The sequence below is a fragment of the Canis lupus genome, chromosome 21 (genome assembly GCF_011100685.1).
Source record: "Canis lupus familiaris isolate Mischka breed German Shepherd chromosome 21, alternate assembly UU_Cfam_GSD_1.0, whole genome shotgun sequence".
Taxonomy (NCBI): Eukaryota; Metazoa; Chordata; class Mammalia; order Carnivora; family Canidae; genus Canis; species Canis lupus.
In genome coordinates this window covers 23,014,676-23,037,221 of record NC_049242.1, presented here as the reverse complement: position 1 = coordinate 23,037,221, position 22,546 = coordinate 23,014,676, and the positions used below count along the sequence as shown (strand labels likewise).

General features: G+C 51.1%; 1 protein-coding gene across 1 annotated transcript; it reads left to right on the top strand.

Moving 5' to 3' along the window:
* The first annotated feature begins 3,399 nt into the window (after positions 1-3,399).
* Positions 3,400-22,258, top strand: MOGAT2 (monoacylglycerol O-acyltransferase 2). The gene is made up of 6 exons (XM_038568144.1): positions 3,400-3,546; positions 8,964-9,142; positions 17,651-17,855; positions 18,208-18,382; positions 19,012-19,211; positions 20,639-22,258. The coding sequence occupies exons 1-6, from the start codon at positions 3,456-3,458 to the stop codon at positions 20,791-20,793; spliced, it is 1,005 nt and encodes a 334-aa protein (XP_038424072.1). The 5' UTR covers positions 3,400-3,455; the 3' UTR covers positions 20,794-22,258.
* The last annotated feature ends 288 nt before the right edge of the window (positions 22,259-22,546 follow it).

The window sequence follows — 22,546 nt, the reverse complement described above, 5'->3', positions numbered from 1 at the left end:
AAGCATTTACAATCTTTGACCCAGCTGTGCTGAGACTGGGAGGGCCAATGGGTATAGTGACAGAGGGATCAATAGAAAAGCTGGTATCAAGTTGGTCAAAGGGGCTGGCTGTGGAGGTGGAAAGCAGCTCTTCCAAAAATAGCTCTTCCAAAGCAAGAGATATTTAAATCACCAAAAGACTTGAATAAGGACTTCACAGAAAATGAAACCCAAATGGCCAATAAACACATTAAAATGTGCTCAACCTCATTTGGCATTAGGAAAATTGTAGAACTACAATGAGGCCCCTCTGACCACTCATTAAAATGTTTAAAATGTTGAGAAGGATGTGAAGCAAGCAGAACTTTCATGTCAGGCTGTGGAGTGTAAATGCACAACAGCTTTTGAAAACTATATGGCTTTAGACTAGGAGACCCAGAATTCTATTCCCCCGCACACACACATTCAGCAGAAATATACATCAATATGTACCAAAAGACAGTGACAAAAATACCCATACTGCTGTACCGTACATAGTAAAGTGATTAACAGAATAGATCCTAAGAGTTTTCATCACAAAGACAGATAGTTTTCCTTTCTTTCTTTCTTTTTTTTTTTTTAAGATTTATTTATTTATTTATTTATTTATTTACTAATGAGAGGGGTGGGTGGGGAGGGCAGAGACATAGGCAGAGAGAAGCAGGCTTCTAAGAGGGAGCCTGATGCAGGACTCGATTGCAGGACCCAGGATCACACCCTGAGCCAAAGGCAGACACTCAACCGCTGAGCCACCCAGGCGTCCCCCCTTTCCTTTTGTTGTATCTATACGAGATGATAGTTCATAACTAATCCTATTGTGACAATCATTTCACAAAATGCTTCCCTCTCTCTCTGTGTGTGTGTCTATTGTGAATAAATAAAATCTTTAAGAAATAAAAAAATAGAAATAAATAAACGTATACAATGATCCATGGCAAGTATTTCTCACTAAAACTGGGCAGCGAGGAAGACTGTCCATAGCAGTACAATTCATAATAGCCAGAAACACGTGACAACTCTAATTACTCACAGCAGTGAAATGAATAAATTGTGACACACTCACAGTTAATCCTATATGGCCACAAGGACAAATGTACTAGAAATGCAATTTAGATTAATGTGGGAAACAAAGGCAAAAGAAAACATTAAATTTCCTTACTACTTACAGCCCATTGCCAAGTCCTTAGAATAGGCAAAGTGACCTTCCTCTAGGCACTCCGCTGCCTCCATGTTAAACTTCACTAAGAGCAAAAGATGATCTTAGCTTAACATTATCTTGATCCCCTGGGATCCTATAAATCTGCTTTATCATATAAAAATGCCTTTAGAAATTTCTTTCATCTCTACTTGACAGAATATATGTTTTTTAAAGATTTTATCTTATTTATTTATTTATTTATTTATTTATTTATTTATTTATTTATTTTTAAAGATTTTATTTATTCATTCATGACAGACACAGAGAGAGAGAGGCAGAGACACAGGCGGAGGGAGAAGCAGGCTCCATGCAGGGAGCCCGAGGTGGGACTCGATCCTGGGTCTTCAGGATCACACCCCAAGCTGAAGGTGGCGCTAAACAGCTGAGCCACCGGGGCTGCCCTATTTATTTATTTTAGAGAGAGAGCATCAGTGGGTGTGGGGGGTGGGGGGGTTGAGGGAGGAGCAGAGGGAGAGCGACAAGCAGATTCCCTGCTGAGCATGGAGCCTGATGCCAGGCTCGATTCCCAGGACCCTGAGATCATGACCTGAGTTGAAATCAAGACTAGGCCCCTCACTGACTGAGCCACCCAGATGCCCTTCCCCAAGATATATGTTAGCAACCATCCTCCAAGCATATGGCCCACTGATTCATCTGAAGGGTCTCACGACTAAGGTTTTATTAGACAGTAATAAGTGATCTTTTCCTAACACTAGCTAGCCCCCTCGAAGTCCTGGAGACCTACATCCAAAATTCCTTAGGACTTATGCTGTCCCTGACCCCCTCCCAACTTGAAAGTATAGAATCAGTCTCAACCCTGGTGCAGCTCTTTCTGCCCACAGGTCCTGTGCTTTAATAAAAGACCTTTTGCACCAAAGATGTGTTAAGAATTCTTTCTTAGCTGTCAACTCTGAACCCCACCATTTCCTATATCATAGATGACTCAAAAATATAATCTTGAGCCAAAGAAGCCAATCTCCAAAGAGTATATTCTGTAAGATTTGCTTTTCATGAAGTTCCAAAGCAGAGATAAAGATGGTGAGGACCCAAGGGAGGAGAAGAGTGGCTGGCGAGGACATGGGGTGCTGGTCATTTTCCATTGATCAGAGTTCTGTGTGTTCACTTTGTGGCGGTGTGTTACTCTGTGTCTTTAGGATTTGTGCATTTTACTATATGTTCAATACACTTCAATTCAAAGGGTATATGTAAAAGAGATTTAGGAGAATTGACCAATAAATGTGGGAGGGGGTTGGAAAGAGTCTAGTGTGACTCTAAGGCTTTGGCCTGAGAAGCCAAGTTCATGGAGCTACCCTTCACTGAGATGAAAAAGTTGGCATGAGCAGGTGGCAGGAAATCACATTTGGTCTTAGACATTCTATGATGGAGCTGCCCAGCAGGCTTTCAAGTGAAGATGTCAAGTAGCCACCTAGTTATTCTAGTCTGGAGTCCCAGAGGAATGTCAGAGCTGGAGATTTGAAAGTCTTCATGATGTAGATAGAATACAAGGCCATGAGTGTGGATGAGCTCTCTGAGAGAGGGAGTGTGAAGAAAAGAGAGAAGACCCAAAGACTGAGAGGGCGGGACGGTGCTCAAACATTTAATCTGGTAAGGGATAAGAGTCATTAAGGAGACCACGGAGCTGCCAGAGAACTAGGAAGGAAACCAGAAGAGTGTGCCATTCACTGGCCAGGTGGATTCAAGGAGGAGGCAGTGATCAAGCTGAGAAATAGGGCAGGAGGTGGAGGAGATAGTGGGGTCAAGGAATGTTTAGGTGAGAGCTATTACAGTACATTGTGGAGGGGGAGCAGTCAATGGGTAGGAGGGAGAGGAGATAACTACCAGAGTCGGCTCATTGGACAGATGAAGACAGGATTGCATTATTCTACTTGGGGCTTCACCTTCCAAGTGAAGGGCAAGATTCAAGCAAACAGAGGAAAGTCATTGGCAGATAAGGCATCGCCTGAGGAGGCAACTGCCTTGGATAATGCTTATACACTTCCTTTTGTTCCTCCTTCCTTCAGCTAGGCCCAGGGCAAGTGGATTCAAAGGTTTCTCCTTGGAAGCAGGTCCCAGCCCTGGTAGGGGCAGAGGCCTTGAGGCTGGGTGGGGCTGGGTGAGGCACGCTCCGCCCACCCCCCCTACAAATGCTTATGCAATTTCCAATATCAACAAAGACCAGTTGGTGCCTCAGATCACTGCAGTGTTCAGAGAAGCCTCTGGAGCCGTCAGAGGAGCCAGCATGGTGAAGTTTGCACCACTGTTCGTGCCATGGGAGCGCAGGCTGCAGACCTTCATGGTCCTGCAGTGGGTCTTCTCCTTCCTGGCCCTGGGTAAGGCGAGCTGGACTGGGGGATGGGAGACCACAGGCACCTGCCACCCTAGGTGCACACGGTGTATTGATAGTGGAAAGACATTCGTCCTCAAGGGGGCTTTGCTGCACTCAGAGCCCCTGCCCAGCCAGTCTCTTCCTTGCCCAGAGTCCTCTGGAGGGTGTGGAAGGGCATGGGGATCGGGTGGGATAGAAGCCATCACTTGTGGCTTTGGACAGGTTACTGAGCTTTCCTGGGGTGTGGGTTCCACTTTAGTATAAGGACAGAGACCCTGTCTCAGGATGCCTGGTACTGCTGTGGGGCAAGATCTAGGGGATTGTGGGGAAGTTCCAGGCTCGGGGTTTCTCAGAGGGAACGCATCTCCTTCCTTCCTTTGAGAGAGGCGGAAACAGACTGGCAGTGGGGAAAGTGAAGGGAACAGGGAAATAAATAAGAGTGGAATAGAAGGTATGGACTGCCAGGGGACTGGGGTGTGAGTGGGGTCCCAGGCGAGTCGGGACTGGTCAACTGCCCAGCCAGTGTGACCCTACCGGACTCAGGCCTGACCTGTGTGGTTCGTCAGCTGTGGGATGGGAATACCACTGCTGACCTTGCAGAGCTCTTGTGGGATGAAGTAACGAGTGTGCCTGTGCTACTCGGGGCAGACCAGGCCCAACCCTTGGGCTTGGGTCCCACGGGAAGTATGCTTAGGTCCCCCTACTCACCCCACCCCCACAGCGAGCACATTGATTGTAGCCAGGGAGACTACACTTGCCCAAACCCACTCTGTAAAGGGAACACTTTCGAGGAGGACCTGGGGCTGAGCATGAGAAGAGAGTGGGGGTTTGTGGGATCTTCACAAACTAGGGAGGCATGGCTTCTCCTGGGGCTGATGTTTGGCCTGTACACAGATGCCACTGGCTTTAAAACACGGGTATGCTCTGTACAGGTTGGTCAACAGCCATTTCACACACATACACACACACACACACACAGACCCCAGGTGCTCCCTCAGAACCTCCTGGCAATTCTGTAGGTGAACTATTGACCCCCAGCAAAGCAGGCCTCCAGCACTCTGTATTCCTTATGAATGATCTGTGTCTCTGTCCAAGGGGTCTTAAATATTTCAACTATCTCTAGTTATCCCCATTACCCAGATGGGCAGAGAAGGTAGTAGGTCTCCAGTCCTGGGCTCCTTCTGTAGCCAAAGGAAGAAAGCTCAGGAGGGGCAGAGAGAGGAGAGAGGGCAGAGGGGGTGGGAGGAGGTGGGGCTAAGGGGCTGAGGGTGGGTGGAGAGAGCCCAGGAGGGAGGCCTAGCCCAGGGCATACTACCAGTCTGCAGGCTCCTGGACAAAGGTCACCTGGGGCCTAGAGGTAGTCTGCATCCCAGGGATCACAGGGGATAAGGTTCGTGAGGTGCAGTGTGCTTTGTGTAAGCTTTGCAGGCAGGAGTGAGTTTGACTGGGTTGGCCTCAGCACCCCACCCCCTCCACACCCCAGCTCTGCAGGTCCCTGGCATATGAGCCGGGGGATGTCAGGACTAACCCAGAGAGATCAAGTAGCCCTGGGTCTGGAAGACTAGAGGGAAGGCAGCTGGGCAAAGGGATCTGGGCCCACAGGGGCCGGGAGTAGGAGGTGTTATGGTATCCCTTATCCTGGGGGCAAAGGGGAGCCTCAGAAGGGCTTTAGGTAGGCAAGGTCCAATCAGTGTGCTGAAGGTCCCTGTGACTGCAGTGGGGGTATCTACGGTGTTTGGAGTGTGGGGTTATTGGCCGATGGCAGGGAGCAGTCACAATCTACATCAGGGCACAGGAGCCAAACCCAGCCCCCTGACTATTTTTATATTTGTATAGTTTATGAGCTAAGAAGGATTTTTAGATTTTTTTAAGTATTGTGTTTTATTTTATTTATGTTTTAAAAGATTTTATTCATTTAAGAGAGAGAGAAAGCATGAGCAGGGGGAGGGGCAGAAGCAGGCTCCCCACTGAGCAGGGAGTCCCATGGGGGATGGGATTCCAGGACTCAAGGATCACAACCTGAGCCAAAGGCAGAGGCTTAACCTGCTGAGCCACCCAGGTGCCTCAAGTGATTGCGTTTTAAATGGTTAGGTACCTATGTAATATCATCCAAGTTGCCTCTTGAGCTGCGAAGTCTAAAATATTTACAGTCTGGCCCTTTAGGATAAAGGTCGCCAATTCTGGTCTAGGGAAGCTGGCAGTGGGTGGAGAGAAGTGGCCCCATTCAGGAGCTGTTTAGGAGATGGAGTCCACAGGGCAGGATTGAAAGGCTGGCCAGAGAGTCAGGGCTTCCAGTGGAGGAGTGGAGGCTACACACATTTACCAAAGAGCTGGTTCACTCTGGAGTCAGAGGAGGCATTTCAGAGAGTGGTAGAGGCCAGAGAATTGGCTGCAGAAGTCAACTAGGACCCATCACTAAGGACTCAGGGCCAATAGCCAAATATTTCCCAAGTGGGTAACTTATTTACTGCGTGTCCTCTCCTCTATAGCTCACACCAGAAGGTAAGTCCATTCAAACAGTTTGTCTAGCCCTCAACTGCATCTCCTGCTCCTACAAGAGTGGGAGTCCATGGATGTTTGTTGAGTGAATAAATGGGAACAAGATGTAGCAAGATGTAGATTTGAATCCTAGGTCCCCTCCTACCACTTTGTTGTGTGACCTTAGCCAATTAGCATACCCTCTCTGGACCTTTGTAAAGTGGGATTTAAAATTTTTTCCCTCCTGGAGTTGTGAGGATTAAGTGAAATAAAGTTTCTCCCTTCCTAAGTGACCTTATAGTCCTCAGTTTTGCCTGCTAAAAGGAGTTGATGGATAAGCTAAGGGTGAGGGCTGTTGGGTATAGGGAAGACCTTTCTGGTCAAGTGCAAATGTCTGTGTGTTTTATCCTAACCCTTTTTTCTGCCTGCAGAACTAATACATGCCATTGTAAAACATTCAAACATGATGTGTGTCCTAAAAGCAAAAGACTTCCCCAAATCCTACCCTTCAGATAGCCATGATCAACCACTTGTGTCTAATTCTCTGGAGCTGGTGTTCTTAGAGTAGGAGCCACCCATGCAGACTTCGGATTTTGCCCAAGGGGAAAGAGGCCTGGCTGAGATTATCTATTTTTTTTCCACATTAAACATTTTTAATATGGAAAAGGGAATAAACAAAGCTTACTCAAGCTTCCTGCCAACCTCGTCTTCCACATCCCATTTCCTTCTTCCGGAGCTGTGGGGTCCTTTCTTCCTCTGTGAGTCTGCAGCCACGTATATACGTCCCAGGGTTCTTTTTCACACAAATGGTGGCATTTCATTCCCCTTCTTCTACGACTTTCTCTTTCAAAGTTTTTATTAAAAATATTTAAGACAAACAAAAGGTAAATAACCCGCCAACTGGTTAATGGTCCTCCCCTATACCCCTCGAGGAACTGGAAGGCCTCTGTGAGGATAAAGCACAGGTCTGGGAATGGGAGGAAATGCCTGGAGGGAGGGGCTGCCTGTTAGAGCCAGGACTCCGGCCTACCATGTCTTCTAGTTGTTCAAGAGATATCAGATGTGAGGGTTGGTATATGAAACCTCCCCATTTTACATTATTAGTAATTAATTCAATGTCATTTTTTAAAGATTTTATTTATTTATTCATAGACACAGAGAGGCAGAGACACAGGCAGAGGGAGAAGCAGGCTCCACACAGGGAGCCCAATGTGGGACTCGATCCCAGGTCCCCAGGATCACACCCCAGGCCACAGGCGGCGCCAAACTGCTGTGCCACTGGGGCTGCCCTCAATGTCATTTTTTAAAATATTTTTTTTTATTCATGAGAGACCCAGAGAGAGAGGCAGAGACACAGGCAGAGGGAGAAGCAGGCTCCCTGCAGGGAGCCTGATGTGGGACTCCATCCCAGGACCCCGGGATCACATCCTAGGCTGAAGGTAGGAGCTCAACCACTGAGCCACCCAGGCATCCCTCAATGGCATTTTATTGTATTTTATTATTATTTTTTAAAGATTTTATTTATTTATTCATGAGAGACACAGAGAGAGAGGCAGAGACATAGGCAGAGGGAGAAGCAGGCTCCATGCAGGGAGCCTGACGTGGGACTCGATCCAGAGTCTCCAGAATCATGCCCTAGGCTGAAGTCAGCGCTAAACCGCTGAGCCACCTGGGCTGCCCTCAATGACATTTTCAAATAAAGTGCAAAGGTGAAATGGGCCCAAGTGGCCAAAGGTGGAAGGGGCCCAAGTGGCAGATGAATGGATACACAAAATGTGGTCTATATGTACATTAGAATATTACGTAGGAATATTCCAGGGGATAAGGAAGGGGATTCTGACTACAAGCTACAGCGTGGATGATGGGCATGGGGCTAAGTGGCATAAGCCAGTCACATAAAGACAAATACTTCATGATTTTTATATGAGGTTCCCAGAATAGTCAAATTTGTAGAGACAGAAAAGGGCCAGCCAGCAGGGGCTGGGAGAGGGGGTGTGGGGAGTCAGTGTTTAGAGGGTACAGAGGTTCAGTCTGGGAAGATGAGGGGTTCCCCGGACGGGTGGTAGTGACGGCTACCCAGCAATGTGAATGGGCTTATTGCCACTGAACTGTATGCTTAAAAATGGTTAAGGTGATAAATCTTATGTCAGGCATGTTTTATCGCAATAACAGTTTAAGAAACAAAGTGCCCCCAGTGTGAGCCTGGAAAGTCAGCTCTCCGATGGCAGGACTTTGTGTCTGTTGTTCCTGGCCTCGCCACCAGCACCTGGCACATCAGAGGTGCTCTGTGCAAAGTGAACATCTAGGAGCCCCTGCCTACATCGTCTGGCTTATGAATTCCACCACTGTTTCAGACTGGGCCGAAGCCCCCTCCTCCAGGAAACCTGCCGGGAATGACAGGCCCAATCTACCCTACTTCCAAACAGGACATACAACTGGATGCTGACCTGTTTAAGATGAGTGCGTGGTGCTGAGCGAGGAAATAGGATGGGGAAGGAGCCCTGTTCTCTGGGAATATTCTTTCCATCAGCATCAGATTAGGGATGGCCCACAGAGCAGCGGAGCCGGACATGAAGCTGGGGTCAGCCTACGGCGGGGCACTCAGAACTGTAGGTCAGGGGGGCAGCTCCTCACTGGGCCTGAGCTCCCCGAAGCTGGAACCTGGGCGCAGATGCTCCAGTCGTGTCCTGAGCCCTGGTGCAGGCAGACTGACTGCTTTGCCGCAGAGACGAGCGAGAGCGGCAAGGCCGGAGCGAGCAGGGGACCAGGACGGCGGGAGGGACGAGTTTTGAAGCTGGGCCTGCCTGGTTTCGAATCCGGGCTCCCAGGGAGGCTGGGCGAGGTGGGGAAGCCGTGTCTCCCTCCCCGGCGCCGGCGGACTCGGTGGGGACAGTCTCACCCCCTTCCCCTCGGGCCTCTGACAGCTCCTGCTTCCCTCCCCAGCCCAGATCTGCACTGTGGTCTTCGTAGGCCTCCTGTTCACAAGGTTCTGGGTGGTCAGCGTCCTGTATGCCGCCTGGTGGTACCGGGACCGGGACACGCCGAGGCAGGGGGGCAGGCCCGTCCAAGCCCTGAGGCGCTGCTTCTTGTGGAAGTACATGAGGGACTACTTCCCCGTCACGGTGAGTCTGGGGCTGCCCGACGCCGAAGCTGGCCCGGGCTGCGGGGAGCAGAATACTGGGCTGGGAGTGGGGGCCAGGGCTTCCCCACCCTGTGGCCTGTGGAAGAGTCCAGATTCTCTCTGGCCATGGTTTCCCAGGGTTGGGAAGTATCAGGGTTTGAAGAGGCTCCGTGGGCAAATAGTGAGGCACACATATGTGTCTTACAGGTGTAAAGCCCTCAGCAGCCAGGTAGAGGGCAAATGTAATAAACTCACAGTCCTGAGACCGTCGAGCCTCACATGTCATTAGATGGGGAGAATGACACCCTGAGAGGGACGAATCTGTGACCGACTCCACGTGACAGGTTCTCCTGGTTTTAAAGCGTGTGCATTAAGGATGGGTGAAGCAGCAGGGGAGAGAGCCCTGCGCTGGTTCTCTGTTCTATCCTGCCTCCAACCCCAGATTGCTGTGTGTCCTTGAGCAAAACCTCGCCCCATTCTGAGCCTCAGTTTCCCCATGTATCTAGACTGACCCCTCCAACTCTGAGCACATTTGAAACTCTCACTCTGACTTGGGACATCTCCTGTCATTGTGACCCTGGACTCAAATATCAGTCCTGAGTAAAGCAGATCTTCGGATTTGAGAGAACAGACCCATTGGCTCCTTTACTGGATTCCAGACAAACCGAACCTTGGGGCTTAAGCAGCTGGGCAAGGCTGGCTTATTGGCCAGATGGCACGGGGGGGGGGGGGGGGGGGGGGCGGGGCAGGTAGTGGGAAACACCGAATGGTGCCAGGCAGGGGCAGCTGGCCATCCCCTGGAAACAGGGGAGAAGAAAGGCATAAAGCGTGGCCTCTGGAGCAGGACAGACTAGCTCACAGACCACTGTGACCTTGGGGGAGTTCCACAGCCTCTCTTAGCCTTCATGTCCTCGTATGTGAAGTGGTGATGACGCCGCACACATCAGCCAGTTGGACAGACCTGCTGAGACAGCAGGAAAGCACCATGTAGGTTGGCAGTGAACTAGGAGCTAGTCTTATCACTGAGTCAGTGGGGAGCATGGAGAAGCGTGCACGTGGCTGTGGTCAGGGAAGGACTGTGACAGCCCAGAGCCCTGTTGTCGCCCTGACCTTCACACCTGCCCAGTTCCTCCCACCCCATTCTGGAGCTCCACCTCCTCCTGTCCTTTCTGGAATTAGATCCTCAGCAGGTAAAGGAGGAGGGAGTGAGTACACAGGCTTACAGAGGTTAAACAGCTCACTGACTCCCCGGCACTCAACGGGGGACTCAAGGCTCCTGCTGTGCCCCGTTCTGAGAGTCCAGGAGCCAGGTGAGGACTAGCAAAAGCTGGGCAACGGCGGGGGTACAAAGCCACAAGCCCCACAGTGAGCAGGGCCTCCGGGGCAAGGGGCAAGGGTGGGGCAGGCAGGGCAGGGCAGTAGGGCATCAGGGGAGGGGTTGGGGGAAGGGCAGGAAGTTGACTGGGAGAGAGTTCCATGCTCGTGAGGGGTGACAGGTGGGGGTCCAGGTGCAGGGAGGTCTCCTGCCCATATTTGCTTCCTCTGCACGGAGCCCCACAGGGTGAGCAAAGTCAAGCAGGGTCTGTGCCTATCCTGTCCACTGCCCTTCCTGATCCTCCCCTGACCAGGCAGCCCTCCAGAAGGGTTTCTCAACCTCAGCGTTATTGACACTAGTGGGACGCTGCCCTGATTGCTGCAATTCCGTGCGCAATGTTTTAGGATTGATGCTCACTGCGGCCGGTTGCATTACCCGCCGCAGAGGGTGGGCAGTACCAGCAAGTGGCCAGCAGAGGGCGAGAGGGCATGCGCTTTGACGGCCTGCCCCAGCCTGGGAGCCCGCAGGCCCGGGGCTGGGTGGGGCCTGCACATGCCCTTCCCGCTTCCTCCGGGACACCCTCTCGCTCTTCCACACCTCTTTACAGCCCAGGCCCCACTGGTATCTTGGGAGGAGCAGAAGATAGGTAACGCTCGCACACACATTCACAAGCCTCTGCACTCCCCTGTCAGAAGTGTGTAGATTTGTTTTTGTTGGTTTTTTTTAAGATTTTATTTATTTATTCATGAGAGACACACAGAGAGAGGCAGAGACATAGGCAGGGAGAGAAGCAGGCTCACTGCAGGAAGCGCGATGTGGGACTTGATCCCAGGACCCCAGGATGATGACCTGAGCCAAAGGCAGACACTCAACAACTTAGCCACCCAGGTGCCCAACTATGTGTAGATTTCTGAGTTTATATCAGTTCTTCGTGTGATTTTCTGAACTAGCATCTATGGATGGAATTTCAAGCAAAATTAGGAAACCTTCCGGGCTTTGCAGCTTCCTAAACTCACACTACAGTCTTCCTAAAGAGCTAATGATGAAGAATCAGGCAATATTTCACATGGGAGGCACTGATCTCACCTCATACTGAAGACCAGCCCCAGAGCTGGGTTTCCCCTGTGCAGGTTTCATCCTCCCGGAGCAAACAGTGTCTACACAGGCCAAGGCCTGAGAAGGGATGGGGTGCTGTGGCCAGGCTGTGACCTGGTGTCAGGAAATGTTGCAGGCCCCGGGGCAGCGCAGGACACCTCCCACCCACACCTGGAACAGCCCTCAGTTCCTCCACAGCCCTGTCAACATCACCAGGGACTTCACGCCCTCCCTCCTAGCACTCTGGGGTCTCTTAACTGAAGTCAGAGGTAGAGAGGTAGGCAGCCGCCCATCCAGGATAGGTCTCCAGCTCACACTTGGACAGAGTCACACTTCCTCCTGTGAGGACTCCTTTCATCATGAGAGAGCTCTGCCTCGGAGAAGGTCTTCCTTCATGCAGAGCTGTGCCTGTCCTGACTACCTGCCCAGGTGCCGTGGGCACGGCTGTCCCCTCAGCCCTACGGCTTTCTGCACTTCGACACATGGACATTTGGGGCTGAATGAGTGCTGTGTGTTGGGGTAGGGGGCGCCTTCATCCCTGGTCTCTACCCACTAAGTGCCAGTAGCACTCCCCTCTACCAGTTGTGGCAGTCAAAAAGGTTTGCAGATGTTACCACATGTCCCCAGGTGGGGGAGTAGGGGGGACTGGCCCTGGTTGGGAACTGTTCTTTTTTTTTAAGATTTATTTATTTATTTATTCATTCATTCATGAGAGACACAGAGAGGCAGAGACACAGGCAGAGGGAGGAGCAGGCTCCTCACAGGGAGCCCCATGTAGGACTTGATCCTGGACCCGGGATCACACTCTTAGCTGAAGGCAGATGCTCAACTGCTGAGCCACCCAGGCCTCCCCATTCGGGAACTGTTCTGAGGCCTGGTGTCAGTCTCCAAAATTCCTCCGGGTCTCATCCTTCTCTCCTCCCTCCCTCATTACCTAAATCCCATGGGGTCATCTCTTTATCTGGGCTCTGCTTCCACCGATGCTCCCTACAGTCTGTCCTGCACACAGAAGCCAGATACTCATAAAATGTTAAAATGCACCAGTGACTCCCATGACACCTAAAATCAAATCTAGTTTTTGCCCAGCCTGTAGGTCCATAAACCCTAGGACCCCTGCTCAGGCCTCCCTTGCCCCCTTTGCCATCCAAGTTCTTCGGGCATGAGCTGTGTCACTTAGGCTGGTACCCTTGCTTGAAGCACACCCCTTTGCCCTGTTAACCCTCCCCCCCCATTCTTTACCTGGGGATTCCTACAAGACTGCAGGTTATACACATGGAGCCCGGCTGCCTGTGTTAAAGTCTTGCCTCTGCCACTTTACTAACTATGTGACCTAGAACAAGTTAGTTAACCCTGTGTCTCAGTTTCCACATCTGTACAATGGAGACTTTGTCCCCAGTACTTCCCTTGCATCCTGAATAGAAGATGGAGCAAGTCGGTGCACTGAGGTGCCTGGCAGTGTGTACCACACGGGGCACTCTCTCCAGCTCTCGTTGCTCACCACTTCCTGTATTTCTTCACCTCAAAGATAGACCTTTTTTTTTTTTTTTTTTTTTTTTTTTTTAGTAGACTCCACGCTCAGCTTGGAGCCCAACACAGGGCTTGAACTCATGACCCTGAGATCGAAACCTGAGCTGATATCAAAAGTCAGTTGCTTAAACAACTGAGCTACCCAGGCATTCCTCTAAGAGATCCTTAATGGTAAAACATACCAGTATTTTATGTACCACTAAGAAAAAAAGTTCTTCTAATTAGAATCGCCAAATGCATCTTGATAGCATAAAGTTAAGATGTGAAGAAAAGATATATCCTAAAATGGAGGGACTACAGCTGCAGATGTCAGTGGGTGTCTGTTCTGTGAGCACTAGAGTACAAAGGAGGGAGGGCAGGGCCGAGAACCAGCTGAGAGGCAGGGGGGAGGGGGTGCGAAGCCCGACCTGCTGGCATATCCAGTCCACCAGGGCCGAGGAGAAAATCCGAGCCTTTGCTTCCATCATCTGGCCACGATGGGAGGACACAGGGAAAGACTTGAGTCCCTACAGGCACCCATATCCACACACACACACACACACACACAGCCAAAGGCATAAAACTGGAAGGGATTCCTCAAACTTAGATACATATCAGAATCCTCTGGGAAATCTGCCACAAATCAGATGCCCAAGACGAGAGCCAGACTATTGAATCAGACCTTATTTGCCTTGCATTTTTAAACTGCCAAGTAATGAGGTACATAAATAGGTCACGAACAGGTTCTCCAGGGCCGGACCCTGGTACAGTGAGAGGCAGGTTGCTGATGTGGGAACAACCTTCTCCTGAGAGCTCTAAACATTCCAAGTTTGATTAGAAAGGAATAGGCCCCTGAGATAGTCCTGAGTCTCAGGATACCTCTCTTGGTTCTGGAACCAAGACTCTCTCCGGTGCCCTTGGCAGGAGGCAGCAGAACTGAACTCAAGTCATCTGTGTGGCTTTGGGCGGGTCACTTACCCCTCTGCATCTCAGTTTGCTCAATTGTCAAATGGGGGCTCTCATGCCGCAGCTGACCTCCTAAGTGCCACAGTTACACAGGCTGGTGGTGTGGGTGCTTTGTGAACCATCAAGGAGCCATCCGGACGATGGCCATCACCACCAAAGGTGTGGGAGGGCACAAGGACATTTACTGAGAGATGGACCCAGGAAAACAGGGCAGAGATGCAGGCCTCCCTCCCACCCTCGGTCCAGATGCCCTCTCCCGGAGATGCCTCTCTCCTGCAGGGCTGTGGTCTTCTAGGTGAGAGTCTTGGGGCTCAAAGTAGCCACACCCCTGGGAGACCTGAAAACATGTTCACACTGAGACTAATGTGCATGTGTTGGTGGCCAGCCACATCACTCATAATGGCCAAATGGTGGAAATAATGTTAATGTCCATTGAGTGATAAATAAAAAATACGGTCTATCCATACAGCAGAAGAGTATTCAATCACAGTAAAGTACAGATCCGTGCTTCAACGCAGAGGAACGTTGAAAACATTCTACATTCTGCTAAAGTGATAGAAACCGGATACATGAGGGCACACACCTATTGTGTGGTGCCACTCACATGAAATACCCAGAACAGGCAGGTCCATAGATCAGAACCTAGTAGCACCCCTGCCAGGGAGGCATGATCATTGTCCTGGAAGACAGGGAGGAAACTTAGGTATGGGCAGTGTAGAGGCCTGGCACAGGTCATGTGATATGCTGACAGCAGAACCTGGGTCTCCTGACTTCCAGCTCAGAATTCTTTGCCCTGGTGTTGGAACCCAGGTGACAGGCTGGGACAAGATGGGGAGCAGGGGGCCTTCCTTTCAAGGCAGGCTGCATCAGCCTCATCCATTCCTGGGTTCATTCTCTCATTCCACAATCTTTCCAGAACAACTCCTCTGTTTCACTCCTGTGCCTGTTGTGCTTGGGTCAGGAGATGAAGCACACAGGTGGTCTCTAATCTCAAGGCCCTCACAGTGAGGCAGTGATGTCCCTTGGGCACAGGGGACAAGTAGAAGAGGTTGGCACACAAGGACAGCAGCAGAGACCATGTCTAGGGACGTGCAGACTAGGCCTCAGCGGGACAGTGACGGCCCCATCAGTGTGCACACTTGGACACACACATGTAAAAGCCTGTTCAACTACTGGCACATTCCCAGACATAGGTCCTCACATTCAGCATGATATTTCTCTCTACACAAAGGCTTCTTTAGTAAGGATGATCATTCATTCATTCATTTATTCATTTATTTTACTCATTTATACATTCATTGTTAATTCAAAATAGGTCATATACTCTTGTTCAAAATTCCAAAGGGACAAGCAAGTAAGTATGTGGGTGAAAAGCCCCCATCCCACTTGGATTCTGATCTCCTCAGTTCCCTCCCCAGAAGCAACTATGATGACCAGTGTATGATATGTCCAATACAAACAAGTGCATGTCCCCTTTCTTTTTTTTTTTTTTAAAGATTTTATTTATTTATTCATGAGAGACACACACACACACAGAGAGAGAGAGAGAGAGAGAGGCAGAGACACAGGCAGAGGGAGAAGCAGGCCCCAAGCAGGAAGCCCGATGTGGGACTCGATCCCGGGTTTTGAGGATCACCTCTGGGCCGAAGGCGGCGCCAAACCACTGGGCCACCAGGGCTACCCTCATGTCCCCTTTCCCAGCACATTCTGCCTGTATCGTCTTGTCCCTTGCTTTGTCCTGACGGGCGATGTGGCCATCTTCCCCTGCCAGGCCAGGGAGATCTTCGCCAGAGTTCCCTAGGGCTGCACCGCACCCCGTTGTGCGAATGTTTCGGGAATATGTCTCAGCGGGTCCTGTGGATGGACATTGGAGGGGATGCCGAGTTGGTAGTACTAGAAAATGATGCTTCTGTTCATCATCTTGTTCACGTGCCATTTTGCACAAGCACAAGACATTCCTCAGCAACGGAGTTGCTGGGGCAAAAGGTCTCTTGTTATTACAACAACGCTTTTTGGTTGTAATAGTTATTGCCAAATCGCCTTTATGGAGCTTGTACAAAATTGCCTTCCCGCTGACCGAGAAAGAGTTCGTGCTTCGGTGCCCCAGGGCAGGGAGCCAGGTATGTTGGTAGGGAAACACCACCACTTGGGCTCCTGAGCAAGCACCTTTCCCTCTGAGAATAGCCAGAGATTTCTCTGCTCCGGCTTTATCTTCACATCCACTAAGTCCCCACTGCGTGAGTAGAAGAGGTTTGTCCTTGTAGAGGAGGCAATGGTCCCCTCCAACTGTGGTCCTCACAGCTTCTCTGGAAAGGGTCAGTGGGTGACTGGGGGCCATACTGGGCAGGAGGGTGGGTTGCAGAAACCAAGTCCGGGTGAGGTCCTGGAGAATCTGGGGCCTCTTGGGGTGGGGGGGTAGACACCTCTGGGTGGGGTAGAGAAGCTTAGATCTCCAAACTGCACCTCAGGTCACTGCAGGCTGCTCTGAGGGCAGGCAGCCAGGCCCCTGAGGCCCCAGAGGCAGCAGCAAGAATTCTTAGGGAGCAACCCGCAGCACGTGTTAGCTTGATGACAGGATGAACTTTCACCATGGCAAAGCTGGAGCCAGAGTGGAAAGGGCTGCCCCATGTCCAGGAATGCAGGCCATGGGGACCTGGCAGTTCTATCAGGAGGCCTCCTGCTAGGGGCTTGGGGCATGACATATCAGGGTCCTAATTCTGATGGCTGTGGCTTCCAGGGTGCGAGGCAGTGTAAAGGGTGGGCATGCAGTTCCTGGCAGGTGGGGAAGGGAATGCCCTGCTCCACACACACACAGCGGTCATCTTTGCAGACTGGACCACGGAGCAGCTTGTCCAGGAATGGGCAGGCTGAGAGCAGCATTTGTTAGCTCCGTCTCTGCCCTTGTACCCTTATCCCACTTCGCCTGGGAGCTGCTGAGGACAGCAGCTCTCCTCTCCCAGGCAATCGGCAATGACTAGTGGTCCCTGCTGCTCACTCCAGCTGCGGGCCTGACCAGACCCTGGCGAGCTGCTTGCCAGCAGAGCCCATGGCTGGGGAAAGAGAAAGCTCAAGGTCATTGAAGGTTTGGCGTGGGGGGAGCAGGGAGCCACAGGGACACACTTGCTTTGAACAGAAGGGTAAATAGGACTGGAGCCAGCCTTCTGGACGGCGTGCTCTTTCAACCACTCCTGCTATATCTTGCGAATGCTCACTCCCAGGTCTTAAGTGCCAATTTTTCTTATATTGAGTTTTGTTATAACGGGGCTCTGCCAGCATGGTGGCACCCCGTGTGTCCCTTTGATGCCGCCAAGATATATTTGGTCCTATAGTAGTCTTGGTAATTCCAGGGCACCAACAAACCTAAGCTTCTCAGCAGTCCTAGGAGGTAGGGGGGACAGGGCTAAAATGTCCCCATTTTATAGATGAAAAGCCTGAGAGGGAACCCATTTGTCCCAAGCCAGCAGTGAATCTGGGACGGTACTGCTGGATGCATTCACACACCATATCTGACTATGCACAAGAACCTGAGGCTCAGAGAGGGGGAGTGACTTGCCCAAGGTCACCCTGATGAGTGGCACAGTCGGGGCTGGCCTGGCGACCCAGCTCACCAGGTTACCGTCCTTGCAGCTGGTCAAGACTGCTGAGCTGGACCCCTCCCGGAACTACCTTGCTGGCTTCCACCCCCACGGGGTCCTGGCCGCAGGAGCCTTTGTCAACCTGTGCACGGAGAGCACGGGCTTCCCTTTGCTCTTCCCTGGCATCCGCTCCCATCTGATGATGCTGACCTTGTGGTTCCGGGTCCCTTTCTTCAGGGATTACATCATGTCCGGGGGTGAGTCTTTACACCCCGGGGTAGCCCTGGAGGATGAGGCTGGAGGCTTGGGGAGAGGCATCTGAGGGAGAGCTGCCAACGTGTCTACTTCCTGCAAGTGCATGTGCAATGGGAGAAGTAGCTAGACCCAAAGACGTGCTTTCCACGGCCGCATGTGCTCGTGACACCAAGCTCAGTGAGGGTGCTGGAAAAAGGGAGAGGACTCAGTTCCAGTCCTCGGGGGACTTCCTGCTGGAGGGAACAGGGTGCCCAGGCCTCTGTGGTCCCTTTTGGTGAGCTCTCTCTTGGGGCACATCCACCCCACAATCCCTGCCCTGTTCCCCCGTACTCCATCACCTTCCTCTCTCCCCAGGCCTGGTCACTTCGGACAAGGAGAGCGCTGCTCACATCCTGAGCAGGAAGGAGGGTGGCAATCTGCTGGCCATCATTGTAGGGGGTGCCCAGGAGGCGCTGAACGCCAGGCCTGGAGACTCCACGCTTCTGCTCCGGAACCGCAAGGGCTTCATCAGACTCGCCCTGATGCACGGGTATCTGAGGAGGGAGCTCTCGGCTCAGAGGGAGATTGGCAAGGATTAGATTTTGGCGGGAAGATAGCAGAGACCAATGCAGGTTGTATTTTGGCAGGGAGATTCTCAGTCTATTTACAATGAAGATTAGGTTTTGGTAAGAAATGTACTATGTCATGCCCAAACACCCAGAAAAGATTTCAGAAGGGAGGTTTGGTGATCAAAGGGACTCAGTGGGAAGGGACATGTTTGCCCAAAGCTGGCACTAGATCTGACATCTATGGGATCTGGGAGGATGGAGTCTGGGGCATATCACAGAGCTGGTCTACTTTGAAGCATCTTTGAAGAATGGGGTCGGAGAGTTTTTTTCTGCAAAGCTAGCAGATATTTTATATCTGGGAGGACTCCCTAAAGCGTTTCTGGTCTATCTGTCCTGTTACAACAGAGAGATTGTGGCCCTGAGAGGGGCCAGGACCTGCCCAAGGTCAGAAAGCAAAGTTATGGCAGGGCTGGGAGACAACTCTGGTCTCCTACTTCTGAACCCAGGGCTCTGTCCTCTGCTCCAATTCCTGGTCACTGGGTCCCTGCAGGAAGCTAGCTGGGGACTTCTTTGGGACTTTTCACACGTATTCCCTCCTGTCTCTCTCCAGGGCAGCTCTGGTGCCGATCTTTTCCTTTGGGGAGAATGAGCTATTTGACCAGGTTGAGAACTCTCCTGGCTCCTGGTTGCGTAGGATTCAGAACCGGCTGCAGAAGATCATGGGTATCTCCCTCCCGCTCTTCCATGGCCGTGGTGTCTTCCAGTACAGCTTTGGCTTTATACCCTACCGCCAGCCCATCACCACCGTGGGTGAGCTGAGACCCAGCCAGCCTGGGTGGGGGTAGGCTATGGGGAAAGAGGCCTGGGCTGTGTGCTGCAAAGGGGGCATGGAGATGGGTCAGACACATCCTTGCCCTCATGTTGCTCACATTCTAGACTGGGAAACAGACACCCAAACAGATAACCCTAACTCCGAGATGGAAACTGGAACAGAGGTACAAAGAACAGTAGTCACTACTGATTATGGAGTACCTGCTCCACCGCCAGGCACTGCCCTGGATCCCTTACATGCAGCAGCTCCAACTATCCTAACAACCTTCAGAATAGGGACTATTGTCCCTTTTTCACTGATGGCAGACTGAGGCTCAGAGAAGTTAAGTAACTTCCTAAAGGTCACACTGCCTTCGAGTTACAAGGTTAAGGATTGCATCAGGACCTATTTGACTTCTTATCATGCTAGAGGAGGAAGGTTTAATTCTGATATAGAGGGTCTAATAAGGCTTATTGGAGAGAGAGGATATAAGGAAAGGGCATTCTAAATCTATCAGAATTGTGTGTAGAGTAGCAATCACTACACTTGTATTAGAGCCCGAGGAACTTTCCTGTAGATAACGGACATGCGCTTTAGTGCATGGACTCAGCACCATCTTTTTCAGCTCTTAGGACTCCTCATTTGCTTTCTTCTTGAATCCCAACTAGATCCCTCTGACAAAGCCTGTAGAGAGAGGTCTGTTCACCTTTATCCATCCATTTATTTGTTAGTTGCCCCCACTCCATGACTTTCCCTGTGTATTGTGGCAATATTTTCATGAGTGTTAGTATTGCTGCTGCCAACAGAACTTTTCCTAAAAGGAGAAGGCAGGGGAGCTACCTTCCCAGCCAGGCAGAACCAGAGGAAGGAGGTCACTTGGTGCCTTCCTGACTCCTCCCTAAACAAAGGGGGCACTGCAGGCCAAATGGAGAGAGAGTGGGGAAGAAAAGCTGCGGGGGCTGTGGGCCCACCTCTTCCTAGAACTTCAGGCACTTCCAGTTGTGGCATCTTGGGATCCCAGAACCATATGGTCTGGAAATTAAAAGTATACCTCCAGGATTTAAAAACTGAAACAGATCCTTCCTGGCTGTGTGACCTTGAACAAGTCACTCAACCTCTCTGAGCCTCTTCTCATCCTGGGAATAAAAAGAGCCTCTATCCCCATAGAATTGTTAAGAGGATTAAAGGAGATAATACATGGAAAGTGCCTAGCATTTTGGATGGCACATTGCAGTGCTGCTGGGTATTGCTATTATATCAGAATCCTGGAGTTCTCATAACATCTTAGAGTTCCCATAACATCACGCAAACTAGGGCTGAAAGGGATGGCAGTAAGAGCACTTTCCTGCAGGGATGCCCATGGGGAAGGGCCCCTGCAACCCAGTGGCTCCTGCTCTGGGCCTACACCCACATCTGTGTCTTGCAGTGGGAAAGCCCATCGAGGTGCAGAAGACACTGTGTCCCTCAAAGGAGGAGGTGGACAAGCTGCATCAGCGCTATGTCAAGGAACTGTGTGAACTCTTCGAAACCCACAAGCTCAAGTACAATGTCCCTGTGGACCAACATTTGGAGTTCTGCTGAGGGCCTCCCCGGAGGGCAGGGCTGGCCTTGGGGAGCCTGGCTGGAGGTGCTGTGATCCGAGAAGGCTTCCTGGAGGCATCTGTTGAACATATCTTCACAGCCTTCCCAAACTTCTGCAAATCCAGCCATGATATGCTCCAAATCCCAGCAGACAAGCAGGAGGGGACACTAAGCTCTGGCATTGGCGATTTGTACTCCTGCTGCAAAACCCCTACGAACCTCCCTCTCCATGGCTTGCTCTTCTGTAAATGCGAGATGGCTGGAAGAGAGGATTTCTGAGGCCTCTGTCCCCTGTTGTCATGTCACTCAATAGAGAAAGAGAGCAGCAAATATCACCAGGTTTTTCTTCCTCTACCCTGAGTGATGACACAAAAGAAGCCACTAGTTCCAGCCCCGTCTCCTACAAGCTCCCTCATCCTGCTCCCTGGATGTCTCAACTCCTCCCTCCCTGCGCCAGAGGGTGGGGGTGGCCTGGAAGCCTCTGCGCTCATGCAGGACACCTGTGAGTTCCTGTCCTCTGAGCTGTGGACTGGTGGCCACAGGGGCCGGAAAGGTGGATAAGGAGAACTGTGCTCTGCCACTGGCTATATGATAATATAGACCTCTTTGGTCTCCTTCTGAACCTCAGTTTCCCTGACTAAGATGAACCCTGAGTCTCGACTCTGATGTTCCAGGGGCGGAGAGCTTCATGAGGCACCTCTTACTCGTCCATTGTAATTTCAGCCCCCGACCTTGGTACAGAAAGGGGGGTCTCCCTAAACGTCAGCTCGACAAATGAAAGGATGATTCTATTTTAGCCTTCTCCTGTTCCTCCCTGTTCCTCAGCAAAGGGGGCTCATCGAAGCCTCTCTTGACTCCCAGACTGGCCCTGTGGCCCTGCAGCCCTACCTCATCTTCCCAGAGTGCCATGTTGACTCATCCTTCCTGATCCGTCAGCCCCCAGCCTACCACCCCTGATCCTGTTCTGCTGGGCAAGAAAATTGAGAGGCTATACGTTAAGACACAGAGAATGAAGACTAGACATGAGTGCACATTTGTGTGAGATGGGGACAGAATTCAGAATTCTGAATTCCTGAGTTTGGGACATATGTCAGTAGCAAAGGACAGGATGCCCAGGGGGGACCATACCCCTTTCGCTCTCCAGCAGGGAAACAGCATCCCTCCAGGAGCAAATCATACCGTTATTAAAACAGGAGGGACATGGGATCCCTGGGTGGCGCAGCGGTTTGGCGCCTGCCTTTGGCCCAGGGCGCGATCCTGGAGACCCGGGATCGAATCCCACGTCGGGCTCCCGGTGCATGGAGCCTGCTTCTCCCTCTGCCTGTGTCTCTCTCTCTCTGTGACTATCATAAATAAATAAAAATTAAAAAAAAAAAACAGGAGGGACATCTGAGAGGTGTAAATTTGGGTTTAATTCCTGGATCATCTGTTTTCAGTGACCCTGGGCAGGTCATGTCTTTTCCAAACCTCAGTTTTGCCATCTGAGAAATAAAGATTACCATACCCATCTCTGGTGTTGTAAGCACAGTAAGATAATATTTTGAATGTATGATCCACTCCACGTCATGTCTGGAAGGACGTGGAATACGTGTAAATCAAGACTCAAAGGTGAAAAGGGTAACCCATGTTTCAGGAAGGTGCCTGTTATCCTATGAGGTGGTGTGCTAGAAGGGCCACAAGGGGACCCACAAAGAGCGGGGTTGCTCAGAGGAGGGGGTGATGACATCCAGCCAGGAGGAAGTGAGGGACACGA